Below are 15,700 nucleotides of genomic sequence, written 5' to 3'. Positions count from 1 at the left end.
ACACTCAGCTGCCTGACCTTTTCAGCTTAGTAACATAAAGGAAAAACAGAAACAACAGGTTGTTAATTATAGAAGGGAGAAATAAACAGAATTAATTTGCATTCATGTGTAATACATACACAAAACATTTGCTGCATCAGATCAGAGAAGAGACCTGGCCCACTGGTCTCACTTCCACAAGTGACCAGTAGTAGACACCTGGGAAAGAATGCAAGGAGGAGACAGAAGTGGAGAGATGTTTCCCAAGTAACTCTCCCATACACCAAAAATCTGCACTGCAGGGGTGTCTGTGTGCGTGCATTCCCATGGAGGGAGATGGCTGATGAATATCCAGATATATTTGCATGTTCTCTCTTACTTTTTTCCTTTCAAAGTAGTTTCTTGTGCCAACAAGTGAAAGCAGATTGATATATGTATCTATTCGGCATGGGCACTCTGCAGCATTTTCTAGACTAAAGGCTGCTAGATGGGAGCTTGGGATTCACAGGGCCCTGACTGCATAAGCAGGTGGGTGTCCCATCCTATTTACCTTTGAGGCTCCAAAGAGGATCAGCCCGTGGGGTGGAAAGGCAAGGAGATAATTATTTTTGGAGAGCAGCAGTAAAAACGAAAGAGAGGAGGTAGTTTTTATCTTTTACCTCAAAAATTCCTGCCTTGTAACACTGTTCTGCTCACCCTCCTTGTGTTTTACATGACCCTGAATGACATACAGGGTTGGAGGGCTAGATACAGCAAGGGAAATCCAGTGAGGACAGAGCAAAAAGGAAACTTGAGAAGAACAAAGACTGAAAGAGCAGCCAGGGGTAACTCTGATGTACAAAAATACATTTATTTTCAACAATTTCAAAACCACTGCCTTTTTTACAGTAGAAATATTCAAATGGAACAATAAAACCAAGAACAGTATATATATATATGTATATATATGACTCATGCATTTGTATTACTGTGTTTAATCCAAGTATTGCAATTGTCTGCCTCATTTAATCCTTTAAAACCATGGTGGTGGTTTGGGTTTAATGCACTGTCCAACATCATCAGAAGGGATATGAGAATTCTGGTTTGCTTTTTCAGACCAGCACATGCTGGAACGTGTAGGAACTGACTGAAGGAAAAGGGAGGAGAACAGGACATCCCTGCACGTCCCTTAAACCAAGGCTTAGTCCAGAAGAAAACGCATGTTCTTCTGTGCCTACTCTCATCGATAGCAACTCTAACTGAAAAACTCTGCGGTCCGCAGTCTCTCTAGCCCTATTTCCAGTCCTGCCAGGCTTAGTGTTGGGTTCTCAAGCACAGGTTAAACCAAGCAGGGGATCTGTTGGATGTTTATAACAGATTTACAGACATACGGTCATAAGCTGCAGCTAGTCTCCTGGTCTCATGCATTATTCCTATGTCACAGTCAATACACAGCAGAATCTATCATGGGGGAAAGGCTGGCAGTGATAGAGGCCACTGACCCAGTCTCTTGCTCTCTCTTTCTTTTCCTCTATACACAACTTGATTGTGGGAGCTATTTATGTTCTACTTATGGTACTGCGTCTTTCCTTCCTCCCTCAGGTAAATAATCGTCTACAGCTTCAAGGACTTCCATTACATTTCCTCAGGGGTAAAACTTGCAGGGAGGAAAAAAAAATGGGAAAAAAAAAATGACATCCCCAGGTTGCTATTCCCCATCATGCAGTACACAAATAAAAATGTACAATTCTCCAGCCTGTGCCAATGCCCCAGGTCAGTACCTTCCAAATAAAAGGTGGCCAGCACTGGCTGCCTAAACCTTACAGAAGTCCCACGGATAGCTGCAGACTCAGCTACCCTGCAGGCACAGTAGTTACCCTTCTAACATCCTAAAGGAGCAGCTGTCAATCACTAACACAAGGTTTTTCCAGCTGCCATCAGCCATGCTTTGCCCTAATGCAGGGGGTATGATCTGGCAAACATGGTCCCATGCTCTTTCCAGACATGCATGGAGCACACTCATGTCCAAGCAGCAGTGCGATGAACTCCCCTGACAGGTGCTGATACCCAGAAAGCATCATGAAAGGTGAAATTTGAGTCAACTCAAGAACCAGGCAAGATTTTTGACATTTAATTTGGGGTCCATGGTTTTTGTTTGCTTTTGAGTACCTTTAGAATAATCTTAGATTGAAACGGTCTTTCTAGACTGATGTTTCTCCGAACTTCTCAGCCTTCATAGAGATTAAATTTGGGTAGGAGGGATGAAAATGTTTCCATTTTTTATTTTTATTTTTTTTCGGTAGCTTACTCCCAATTTTTTCCTCCTTGCTTTCTCCCATCCATTATGAGTTATTTTAGCATATTTAAGAGTGTAAAGGGAGAAACTGTTAAATTGTAAAAACTGTAATCCCATTTCTTTCTTTTTAAAATCAACATAAGATCATTTCTGTGAAAAAAAAAAAAAAGGAAAATTTGAAACAGTGAACATTTTCACTTTGTTTCCTGGTTTAGCAAAGAAAAAGTTAATATGGAAAACAATTAATATTTCTCATCCAGCCCTCTGCAGCAGCTCACAAAAGCAGTCCCTCAAATTCTAACGATCAGCAAAGACTGAGATCAGCCCACAATTTAGCTCAAGGCCCACAGGACCATTGCTTATGTACATCCCTCCCATCTATGCCTAAATGGGAAGCTATGGCCTTGCACTAACAGTGTTATCACCAGAGTGGGCCATTACTGTAAACTACTTTGGTGTTTCAGAAGAACAGTGACAGTAACACAACAGTTTATGTACATGTGATGGATGGAAACTCAAGTTTAAAGAGAAAAACACAGCCATCACTCTTCAGCTTGTATTAGGAACTAGAGCAGAAAAGTGAGGGAGGAAACAGAAAAGAATTTTCTTTAAACCAAGAGAAAAGGCCCACAAGCCTTACTGAAACGGAGGAGCAGAACAACTGAGAATGTTTAGTTTTAATTCTTCACACAAAACAATATTTCCCTACATTTTGGTTTTACTATTTTAGCAGTGAAATACCTTCTGTGTTTTTCCGCAAAACCATGCTTAACCACTGTTTTTCTCCCCTTTCAGGCCACATCAGGATTCTAACCTTTGAAAGACCTTCCAGCCTATTCACAGAGTGAACACATGTAGCTGAGGCTGGTGTGCAGCCAGCATGTTGTGATACAGAGAGGTAGCAAGTTAACACCTTAATCCTAGCCATCTTCTCATTTCAGTCCAGATATATTAAAGGTAGAATCCTCTATCTAGATTGTCACCTTACCTAATTTCTGTCTGCTGTTACCATGCAGGCACTAGAACATCTCCCAAGCATGCCTCTAATCTTCCTTCCACTCTCAGCAGATCTTGTAACTCAACACCCTGCAGAATAAGGTCCGCTTTTAGCATCATCAGCTCAGGACAAACGGATAAAGGCAACTCTCTGCTAAGTCTACCTCCTGCCCACTCCTAGGGGCTATTCTCAACTCGGTGTGCTGGAAGATTCTTAAGGAGTTTTTTCACTATTTTTTTTTCATTAACCTCCCTGTTCCGATCAAAAATTACAAACCCAACATTCAGAAATTATTCCACTAGCGTTTTCATCCAGAACTGGAAACAGCCATCCTAAAGCACACATAAGACCTTTCCTAGCTCAGTTATTTAGGTCTGACTAAGCATCCCCTTCTCCTAAGAGCAGTCCTTAATCACATGCATCATGTTCAACCGAAATCTAATACTCATGCATCCTGAACAGCACTTTGCTTCACCAGCTTAACTGGTAAATGCATGGCGTATCACTGGAAAAGGAGCTAATGCAACCTGGCTCACTGCCGAGTTGAGGCTGTACTGCGTACTGCAAGCACACTGGTATTTGTGCACATGGAGATTGTGATAATTTTCTGTTTTCCTTATTTTCCTGGTATCACCAAGACCCTTCTCAGAAGTGGACAACAGCAATGGAGGTGAACAGATCATGATGAACATCACTAAAATATTTGTGAAAGACTCATAGTCCATCCAGATAAAATCCTTTTCTGCTCCTTCATAGGAAATGATAATATACATTCAAAAAAAAAAAAAAAAGGCTTGCAGTTATACACAGAGAAATAAACCATGCTGTTTACACACAGCAGTGAAAGATTGAAATACGACAGACAACTGGAACACACCTGGAACCAAAGCGTGATTCAAGTGCTCACCACAGTTCCCGTTTGGCTGGCGTGTGTGTGTGCGTGCATGTGTGTGTGTGGTTCAGGTTCTGTTTTAAACATATCTTCTTTTACTAAACATTAAATTATTTCCCAAGAAATAAAAAGCTATGTACATTGTAATTATCTACAGTAGGCCTTCGGCATCCTTGCTATTCACATGCACGGGGTTTGGGCTGCATTCATAAACTCAAGCATGCTTCTTCATTGCTTGCGGTGCTGTCCCTTCTAGCCAATCCACAATCCAAGGAACACTGATGGGTAACGTTTGCTCTGATTTTTTTCCCCCTTTCTCAGCAGTCAACAATGCCAGAGGGTGACTGAAATTAAAAGCAATTAAAAAAGGAGATCCTGCAAACAGCTGAGACATGCGCATCAATGGAATGTGAGGGTTGTTGGCAGGCTGCAGAGCCTGGTCCCACAGCTTAGCCTGGGCCTTCTGGCAGGATGAAATAGCTGATTCATGATTCACAAAAGGGGCAGAAAAGGGACCATTTACCTACATTTATCTTGCCTTCTTTATCATATCTGCCTGTTGCATTTTAATACTTAATTCCCATTCTGTATTTAACCAGGAGCCTGGCATTCTAAATTCCAATACACACTTCACTCATTCTTTGCTTTTTGGTCCTCGTCTGATGAGTATTTCCTAAATATGAAGAAACCTCATTATTTATGAATGCAGCCCTGGTAAACAGAAAAAGCCCACCCCATCCCCTCCCAAATGATAATAATGACATATAACTCTCTCTTTTCATAATAATAATAATAATAATTATAACAATAATAATTACAAATAAAAATTCAGAAATGTTGTAGACCAAGGGGACTCTCAGTATTAAACACTAGTGCAGTTGGGGATTTCCTTTGTGCTTTCACTGTTGGCAATTGTTGAGATGCTTCCTGGAGGGGAAAATGGAAAAGAGAATTAGTGCATTGCCTTCAACAGTTTGGTCTATATTGCTTCTTACTCCTTCTTAGAATGTGTTTGTGTAAGTGTATAGACAGAAAAGGTGCTTAAAAGTAACACATCCTGCTTTGCATTTGCAATAAGCATAGAGCATGCAGAAAAGCTGTTATTACAGCTCTGCTGGCCACCAGTAAACTCATTAAGCTATTGTTGACATATCCACTTGTAATGATAGCACACCAATGGTGTAAGCTTGGCTTAGTTGATTCTTCTGAGGGTTCAGGGAATTTGGGAGCCTTCCAAAGGAAAGACAGGGTCATGAATAGACCAAGGTGTGAGTCACAGCCTTTACTAACTCACTCCTATATTCCTGTTACTGTTTCCAGGCTCCTACCCTGGTCATATAGCATTGGGATAAAGGCTGGAAAACCGCAGGTGAAATTCCCTGTCACTCTTGCAGAGAGACTTTGACCCTGTCTCAGTATCTGCTTGTACCGAGGGTCACAGTCACTGCCTCACCTAACACCCGACTGACCAGCATCCTCACCCATACAGTGAAACAAGCCCGAGGCAAGGGCTGTGTCTCACCCATCACTCGCGTGTCCAGCTCTTTGTCCATCAGCTCCTCGGGGTCTGTGAACTCACTCAGAGTGATTTTGGGGGCATTTTCACTTTGGCTGACAGAGCCAATCATTTCTTGCTCCTTGTCATGCTGAACTTGGGCATAGATATTAATCCAAGGGATTTTCCTGCACAGGAAAGAAAATATTTGAGATTATATTTTGCCAAAGGGTCCTTGGCATGTCATTGATTAATCAGATCGATTAAAATGAAACCAATCCCCGAAATGCAGCACTGGCAGTAATGTAGAGTAGTATCATCTCTCAGACTGGTGAAAGCACCACAGGGATGTTCAGCTCTGAGCGTGCCATTAGCATCCACTAGTAACACCAGCCTAAAGCTACCCAAAAGTTTTAGGCCACTACCTTCCTACCCTGTGCCTCCAGCAGTAAACCTAAATGCTCTGGCCCTTCCCTTTTAAATGAGAAGACGTGCACACAATTGACACTGTACCCCCAAGTCAGACAGCAACAATCAAGTAACTACAATCAGTTGCAATTGCCAACTCTCTCAGTATTTATTATATGATCAGTGGTGCATTGGAAACCAAAAGTAAAAATCAATTTCAGCACTACTATTAACTGAGAAAAAATTGCTAGGTTTGTTTCTATTGACAGGCCCACACTGACACAGTAGAAACTGCCACATCAGAATAAGTTATAAAGAATTGGTCCTGCCTCAGAGGACAGAAAGGACTTGAACCTCATAAAACCTACCAAAAACTCTATTTGTTACCATTTCATTGCAAAACACAGTTTGCCATGCTAAGGATCATGCAAGTTTGTAGGGACTTATTTTCCCTTGCTGTTCATGGAACCGAGAAAGTGGAAGCTTTCTTTCTTTTTTCCTTCTTCCAAAAGAAGTTAACTTGGACTGCTGGAATGATATCCTTGAAAGTCAGACAGATAGTTAGATAAGCCTCCAGGCATAATCCCTGAAGGAATGCAAGTTTAAAATAAGAGAACTGAAAAGTAATGTCTTAAGCATTCTGGGGGGTACTATAGTTATCTGTGTTCAGCGGCCTGTTGGAAGGTGACCAAATGTTTTTGTCTAATGCCCTTAGAAGGGCTCTGAGCCATGCATACCGCACCACATAAATAAAGGAAATTCAGGGAATTTTTCTGTTCATTAAAGCACACAGGTGAGAAACACAAGATGCCTCAACTTTCATCAGTTTTATAGACCTATACTGATTTTACTCCAGTCAAGTTCTGGCCTTATATAACTTGCACTTTGGCTTGATATAGCATTCTGATCTTAACCAGCAGCAACTCAGGACGTATTTGCGATGTTTAGCAGTAGTTAACAAATCTCATATTCTTCTTCTTTTCTTTGACCCTCTGTCTTTCTAACTTTCAGACATGCCTTACAATTCACTAGAAGACATCATTACTACACAGGGAATTCACACATCACATTTACATGGCTGTGAATCACACGATTTGGTCAGGAAAAGGACTAACTACAGTATTTTTTGTGACTCACCAGTACCTCTCTACAAATAGTGCAGCCATGGAGAGAGGAACTCTTCCACCCCTAAGTTCCCCCACCCAAAACACTAAAGAAAACAGCTGAAGAAAGTAACAAGACCCCCATAGGATTCAAGTGCCAAGAATACTTCCAGAGGCATGTGGAGATGTGGACATGAGAACATGCCTAGAAATGTTGGAAGACTCCATTTTGCTCCCAAACAATGCAATGGTAGAGCGATAGTCTTCTGAGATTTGAGAAGAAAGGTGAGAAAAGCTCTTTAGAGTTATGAGGAATAGAGCTTTCAGGTACTTCAGAGACTTAGGGGAAGAAAGAAACTGAGCCAGCTGCACACACATGCATGCATACACATATACCTAATCCTGTTGTGCCTCCCAGCAGACAGGTGCCCACAACTTTCCACCAATTACCACACTATTATCCACCACGCATACACAAACAGTATTGACCTGCTATAAGCTCATACACCCAGAGAAGAAACAACCTTTTTACAGCTGATTTCCCCAGCTTTCCCCCTCCTTCCTTTTCCACCCCAACCTCCTCAACAAGCATCTCTCTGGCAGCAGTGTTTAACATACCTGCTGAGTTTATAACTTGATGGGCTCATAATAAGGAGCTTGTGCGCAAACCAGCAAAGCATTAATTCTATAAATTTATTGAATTAAAAATTCATGCAGGCCCATGCTCTCCCCACAACCTTTTCCTGTAAGCAGCAGTTCTGTATTCAGGCTAGGATAACTGTTCATCAGAAAAGTACATATTGCTAATGGACTTCTGCATCACTGAGAGCAAGAGGAAAGCTTTTGTTTTCAACCCCTTTCAACCTTCCATTAAGAACTGTTGAATGCTCTCACTGAGCTGAAATAGTTGCTTTCTGTCCTGAAAAATCAACCTGAGGACAGACACTCTGGGTATCTGACTTTCTTAAAAACTCAAGCTTTAACCATTTCTTTCCTCCCACCCTGCACTGCCTTCTTCCCCCCTCCAGTTTGTAATGCATTGCATTTTCAGACAGATTTTTAAAAGACATGTTCTTCCCAGCCATGGAGCACAGCACAAGGCTGATGGATGCTACGCTCAAGGTTTCAATAAGTCTCAGGACACCTAAGTAGTATGAGAGTTTGTTTCATGAGCTGTAGCAGCATAACAGGACCTGGAGCCTGCCAATGCAAAGTGGATTACCATGCTCCATACCACTCGCTGGCAGTCAAAATATGCAGATCCTTTTTGCTGACTTGATCGTTGACCATAAATCCAAAGACATTAGCCCAAACCTAAGAAACTATCTCACCAGGATAAAAAGGAAAGCACACCTCCCGAAATGGATGTACCTAGATCTTGACACATCTCTCAGAGAGATTTCATTGCCTTCCTCATCCTATAGCTAGGAGTCAGAGAAGTCGTCAGCTGCCTCCTGGCACATTACTACATCAATGCCTTGAGATTAGTGACTACAGCAAGCAGGACAGGCTGAAGGCCTAGAAATCTGCACCTCAGCAGATTCTCATACATGGATTCTCAGGAAATTGTCCTGGGCCACTGAAGTCTGCAGGAGTTTGGTAACAGATCCTGACGTGCACAGAATTAGACAATGGTTAATGTAAGAGCTTAGAGAACAGGACAGCTTTAAACCGGGAGAGTAGGATATATGCCTATAATTCCATGTTTAATTTTTGTATCCTATTAACAACATTAGAGTACTAGCCTTACCTGAACCTGTAGATAAGCTGGAGAGAGAAACATATTGTTGGAATTTAAACAGGAATACTCCAGCTTCCCAGTTTGGGGGTTTACAAACTATTGATGCCCAGAATTTTATTTTTATGTTTCTAATATAATATTTTGTCACAAGGCAGGATCTGGGTACACAGACCATTTAACACAGGGAGTACTGTACTGAATACAAAGTTCCTGCTAAGAAGCTCCATCTGTCTAAAATATATTCTCGTAAGGTAGCCCTTCAGCTAAAAGGCTATTCTTACCCCATATTGTGTTTGATAGCTTGCAGCAGCAAAGTGCCATGGGCCAGCACATATCCTGCTTACTGCCCAGAAGCAAAAGGTTCATGTTAACAACTGGCAAAGAAAATCTCAGCACAGATTCTCTCTCAAAGGCATTTTGATGCTTAACACAAACATTTCTGGCATCAAGTCTCCCTCTCTTAACATAATGACACCTGTTCCCCTGCATGACTAAGCTATTCACTTTGCAAGATACAAATGAGATCCTGCTACACTAAGGCAGTTGGCAAGATGGATATAGACTGTATGAAGACATTGATCTTTCTTCTTTTTTTTTTTTGACTACGTTTGCATTGTGTAGCTCAGTACTCAGTGAGCACACATGGTTTGTTCCAAATTCTGGTCAGTGGTTCAAACAATCTGCTGAAGCAGGTCACAGCTTGATTTCTGAGCTCTTGGTGAACTTTCAGAGCAATGCGATGGAAGGGCAGGAGGTAAACTCCTCTTCAAGAAATAGAGAGCTATGCCGGTCTAAGCCTTAGGCCAGTATAGCTCACTCTACACCTGCAATCCAGGCACTACTCTGCCTAGATTTCCTGTAAACCATCCATTGTCTCCTCCTCCCATCCTCCACAGATTCTCAACTTACCTCTTGAATTTGTAGATTAAAAAAACAGCCAAGCCTACAAACACCACAGACAACAACATCAGCATCGCCGAACTGCTGTGACCCGTGCTGGAATCAACAAGGGGTGCTGCAGGAGGAAAGGCATAGAATTACATTTGCAAGATATTCTTAGGGAACACATAACTACCAGAGAATTGAGCTCAACTCTGTCTTTGCCACATCTGCTTTATTATCACCACTGCATGGTGCATGCTGTTTTCAGCAAGACCAATCAGTAGGAAATTAATTGACTCTTGTGTCCTTTGAAAGCCAGGCTCCTTTTTCAAGACAGGGCAGTAACATCTCCTAGTGAAAAGGCACAGCAAGCCACACTCATCTGAATGGCCAATCATTCCTATATTAACATTCTGGCCTATTTCTTTTTAGGCTTTTCCAGGGACTGGAGTGGAAATTAAATTCATGAAGTGTGGCTTAATGCATATCTATTCTCCTCTGGAGAAGCAATCTCATAGTGACCATGAACAATGTGACTCTCATCTTTCACAGACATGTCTGTCTCACACGTGAAAGTGTCCTGGTCTTTTGAGAAGCCTCAAAGCTTGCCCTTCTTTTGGACCTTGCAGACCTGCCCATGACTTTCTAATCATGGTGGTTTTCATAATGGAGAGAAGCCCAAAGCAATAATCCTGGACTCAAGCACATACTACGTTATAACATTTTGGAGTTTTGATCCATTCATCCTCAGCATTTTTGGTGGGGTAAATGAAGTGTATAATGATACCTTGTTCATGCAGCTATTTCTACAGCTCTTTGGAGCAGACCATCTTAATGGACTGAGCACTGTGCTGAGAATCAAGTGTCTGATGAGAAGTCCCTAATGATGTGCAAATGTTTGTAAGTAACATCTGAACATTTCTCATTTTGCATAAATATTTGGTTCCTTTTTTTTTCTTTCATTCTTTTTTTCTTGTAGCCCTCACTGTCTCAGCAATAACTGAGAGCTTCGCTCTAGGCTGGCCAAAATTCTCAGCTGCAGCTGAGAGCTTCACACTAGGGTGGTCTAAAGCAAAGGCAGTGATGAAACTTTAAGTAATTATTCATTAGTATGTGAAAATTGAGATGAGTAACACTGAACTTTAAAGAAGCTCTAATTTGTAGAAGTCAATATTCAGGCCTAGATCTTTTCATGAGTATGGTGCCCACATAAATCTTCTTGGTTCACCGTGACATTAACAATCCCTCTCTGCAATAACTATTTGATCCAATATCCATGAAGGTTAGTAAGAATACTCCCAATTAATTCTACAGGTGCCCAGTAAGAATTTAATAGAAGATCATTCACCTGATGTTCTAAAACACCTGAAAAATATCACTGTACTAGTTAATTAATCTGTAAGAAATTCCTAAATGGAACTTGTAATACTTGTACAAACAGGTGCATGAAGATGTCACAGCTGAATTCTGTTTTCAACACTTCCTCCTTTTGCCACAGACATTGTCTCGAGACGATTAATCCTAAATATTCCACTAGCATATACCAAATTGTGTGTGCTCTGATGTAGAATCATCCTTCTGGAGCTATATGAATCCTCAAAAGATCCATAGCTATGCCTTTTACTCCTCACTCACCTAATGTTAACTGAGTGACATACACAATGACTTCAACACCAGGCTTCAGTTCAAACTGGACCAGGTTTTGGTTGAGAGCATTAAAAAGGATTTCAACAACCTGAGGAAATAAGAGATACAAGTAGTTACAATATGCAAGAGAGCAGGCTCTGGAGAATGTTCGGGAAAGGATGTAGTCTATGAATGGTGACTAACATCTTACTGGCTTCGGGAAGAGGTGGAAGAAAGCAGGGATGTGAAAGGAAAGTGAGAAGACTGAAGAAGTGAAGAGAAACTTGTACGTGTGCTTCAGACAGAACTGAATGTTACTGAATGCAAATCTCCCTACAGGACAGACATTTTCGAGACTCGGAGTGTTATTATACTTCTTCTAGAAATATGGGGCAGGGAAAAGAATGGGGAGTGGAAGAGAAATAAGGATCTTTTCACCCTCCAAAATGTCATGTGAATTTGAGCTAATGCACCTGGAAATCACTGAGATATAGGCTTTTCATTAGTGAATGATGGAACTGAGATGGGTGGTCCAGCCTAGTAAAATCTCTTAACTCACTCACATTCAGAACAACCCTAGTCATTTAGATCCTGTTTAAATAGGTTGTTGGGGATGCTACAAATCCAGTTTTGAAGATTAATGTCAAACTTGTCATATTTCTCCTTCATTTAGATGAGGGGCATTGGAGTGGAGGTTACTCATAGCTCAGCAACCTACCTATGATGTATTATTTTGTTGCCTTGCAGTCTATACTTAACATATACTGGAGCCTGAGCTTGTTAATGCATGGTCTCTACAGAATAGTTCTGATGGCCAGAGCAGAGCTCCTCAAGCAGGTGCTATCAATTGGTTCCAAAGTACAAGTGAGTATGCTTTTAAATAAAGTTAGAGCACTAGAGCTTCAGTTCATGGTCAACTAAGTCAGAAACCCAATCTGAGACGTCTGCATAATACTGATATATGAAACATTTTTACAACCATGTGTTCATGGAGAATTCTAATATGGGTAGGTCCTACTGAACAGGACAGAAATGATTCCAAGAAAATCCCTCCAAATAGCCTTTTGAACTTTCCCTCTGCCGTGCATCTCTTCTGCACACTTAACAACATGAATTTAAGAGTGAAGCTTTGCTAGCTTTCTAAGACAAATGTACTACTCTAAAGGGGCTGACTTTGCTCAGTGGGTGACCACAGCTTCCATAGAATTCATGAATCCTTTGAATTATTCATTGTTTGATCACAGAAGAGTTACTCCTGTAGGTGCTTTGAGATGGGCTCACACATAGCTTCCACAAAGTAGAAATGGTGCATACAAGAACATAAGCTATAGCCAAGCAATTTTTCCAGCAGTACTTCACTCCTTTGCCTTCACAGACCTGATTTAATCACTTGGTAATTCTAGGATAAAAAGCTTCAGCAGACTAGTGCTGTTGTTCCTAGCTCTTCCCTTGCCTACATATCACTGTAGCTATTCATCACTGTAATTACCTATTTATCTAAATGGATGGATATTGTAACTTCCAAATATAGTTTGCACACGCCATTCTCTGCTGCAGAATAAAGAGGTCTTATTCCAGTGATATACAAGCCGAAGAGCTTGATTTATTTTCAGTAAACCTCAGTATATTATTGTGCTGCTTTGGCCTCTGTCTATTAGCATTCCTCCAGGGAGTATGCATTCAAGGTTCCTTTGGCCACAGCTTCTGTAATGAGGACACACCTCTGATCTAGGAAGAACCACTGCTGGTAGACTGTGACATATCTCAGTGAGGTGCTTGGAAAGCCAATTTTCCCTGTAAAAGTCATTCTCTTTAATGACATAAATATACTGCCACAGTCCCAGATGCATCCAGTTCCATCACAGTGATTGCAAGTCATTTCTAATGCTGCAAAGGTTGAGGGAGCCATCTGCAAATGGTATGATGGGAGTGAATGGTCTGTGAATCATTCTTTCCTTACCTGCTCTAGATCGGCCTCACTGCTTTTCCTCATCTCTGTTGTATTTTTATGGGGCAGTATGAAGAGTTCAGCAGAAGTAGGCAGCCCAGGAAATACAGCTACCAAGATCTGTTCATCAGGGATACCAGTCACCTAAAAAAAAGTAAAAAGGAAGTCTCTAGCTGCTCTTATGTTACCGATTTTTCCATCCACTATGGGAAACCGTGCTCCTGTCAAATTGACAGTTCTGCCATAGATGTTGTGGCCCTCACGAACTGCTTTGCCCATTTAGTGTGCCTTGAACTAGAAGTTCTGCTAATGGTACACTATTTCATTTCTAGAAGTAAATGTAGGGTTGACAACATCCCTGGGCTCAAAGAGCTCAACCCAGAGTTCGAAGTCCAAACTTAGGGTGTCTCCAGGTCTGAATTTTCCATTAAGTCCTCACTACAAAAGAATGACCCAAAGTCAAATTCAGAGAGCCTAACTCAGATCAACCACTAGTAAGTGTGCAACTAATGGCAACATATGAAGAAAATTACCTACAAACACTTTCTAATATCAGGTTATGGGGATCCACACATGCCATGTGCAATATATTTCTTCATGTCTTCATTGGGAACTTTTTTTTTTTTTAATGATAGAGCTGATCAGAAGGAAGCTGCTCAGCTTGCTGAACCAAGATTCAGGCTCCATGCCTGACTCTCACTGCTGTCTTTATCATGACCAATAAAGTTACTGCCCTCTGGTTGTACTTCCCAAAACCAAGTTGTGCATCCTCAGCACAGCAGGAAGCTTCTCCTCCTTCAGAAACTCTCTGCTATATGAGGCTAACCCAATAAGCCACCTGGTCCTACTCCAACTCAAGCTCCTTGGCCTCGTTCCTGAACTGAAATGTATTGACAGGGCAGCCTCTATTCCTCGTGATCTGTCCTATAAGCATAGACTGCAGGCCGCAACCTCTCCCAAAAGGATATACAGACAAGCATTTCTATATGCTTTCTGATGTTGTCTGTAATCATTCATTGTTACAACATAATTTATTTTTTCTACAAACTTGACTCTGAATACAGTGAAAGGGAAGACCAGTTTAAACAGATGAACTAAGTGTTTTCTCAGGATGGGAAAACAATCAAGGAAACTCTCACAAACTGTGAATTTTGAGTGGGCTGTGGATGAGAAAAGCTGAGCAGGAATGCACTTTCCTCGTAAAAATAATCAGCCTTCATTTCTAAGAACAGCTGTAGCTGAAGAAAAAAAAATAATACCACAAGATATTTTTTTGGCAGAAAGTAAAAATCACAAAACCTTGCTTAAATCCGTCTCTTGATTTCACACAAAACCAAATTCCCTAGCTATTTAATATCATAGATTATTCTGTCCCCTTTCCTGCAAGAATCTGAGTGCTAGTTTACATATTCTAATTAATCCCAAAGGAAGATTCAGTATCTTACACACCAGAAGCTTCTCTTTGTCCTGTATTTTAAAAGGTAAGTTTATTTTCCCTCTGAATCTTCATTTTCTGCCCCAGTTGGAAAGGGAGTAGAGCTTTATAAGATTCACCACTTGCTACACTTAGTTCCATTAGAAGACTGAATATCCAGAATAAGTAAAAATATCTTTCTCGTGCATCTAACATTACTACAATATTTGTCTTCTGGGACAGAGTGGATCAGCTGTTCAACAGGACACAGGAACACTACCCAAATGCTTGGAACAGAAAACAACGGACTCTGTAATATCAATTTGGCAAATAAGAGTAATAGTGATGCTATTACAATCAGGAATTTGTAAAGTCCTTAGGGATATTAAAAGCTGAAAAATGCCACAGAAACATTAATAAAAGTAATTACAATATTTTCACAGAATTCCCAGAATAGTTTGCCTCTATAAAAATATTCAGAATATTAAGCGGCAGTCAATTTAAAATGATAACTTCATTACTGCTGTTCTTCCCACTCTTCTAAGCTAGCATGTTGAAAAAGTCTGCATGCTTTAACAGCCTAGGCAATGTTTGAGCAGAAGAAGAGGAAACAGGAGCTCACCTGTGCTAGAGCTCTTCTGATGACTTTGCCAATGTCTTGTCTCCATTCAGGAATGTCAGGGTTGTGGTAGTCCAAGTTAGGAGAAAATGACAGGAGTTGAGACTGGAAATATTCTGGAATAGAAGAACAGTATTGATGAGAAAATTAAACAAGCAGTGCTCAGGGTACAGCCAAGGGTGTGGAAGTAAACTGAAAGACCATGATTAAAGTAGCTTAAAACAAAAGAGAGATTAAAGGATGAGGGAAGAAAAAGGGCTAGCTAACACTAAGCAGGACAGAAAACTTGCAATGAAATAATGTTCTTACAAAGGACGTTTT

The 15,700-nt window shown here is 40.9% G+C and overlaps 1 protein-coding gene across 15 annotated transcripts in view; it reads right to left on the bottom strand.

Annotated features, from left to right (window-relative positions):
- Positions 1–808: 808 nt before the first annotated feature.
- SORCS3 (sortilin related VPS10 domain containing receptor 3) overlaps positions 809–15,700 on the bottom strand; it is a 313,425-nt gene continuing 298,533 nt past the window's right edge. For all 15 annotated transcript variants that reach the window (XM_080597782.1, XM_080597781.1, XM_080597774.1 and 12 more), the window contains 6 exons: positions 15,383–15,495; positions 13,359–13,490; positions 11,408–11,507; positions 9,800–9,905; positions 5,666–5,826; positions 809–5,070 (listed from right to left, as the gene is read on the bottom strand). In XM_080597782.1, the coding sequence (XP_080453908.1) occupies positions 5,006–5,070; positions 5,666–5,826; positions 9,800–9,905; positions 11,408–11,507; positions 13,359–13,490; positions 15,383–15,495 (677 nt within the window). In that variant the 3' untranslated portion in view covers positions 809–5,005. The remainder of the gene's footprint in view (positions 5,071–5,665; positions 5,827–9,799; positions 9,906–11,407; positions 11,508–13,358; positions 13,491–15,382; positions 15,496–15,700) is intronic.

The sequence above is a fragment of the Anser brachyrhynchus genome (assembly GCF_964034855.1).
Source record: "Anser brachyrhynchus genome assembly, chromosome: 6".
Lineage (NCBI taxonomy): Eukaryota > Metazoa > Chordata > Aves > Anseriformes > Anatidae > Anser > Anser brachyrhynchus.
The sequence above is the reverse complement of the archived record's forward strand: the minus strand, read 5'-3'. Positions and strand labels throughout refer to the sequence as shown.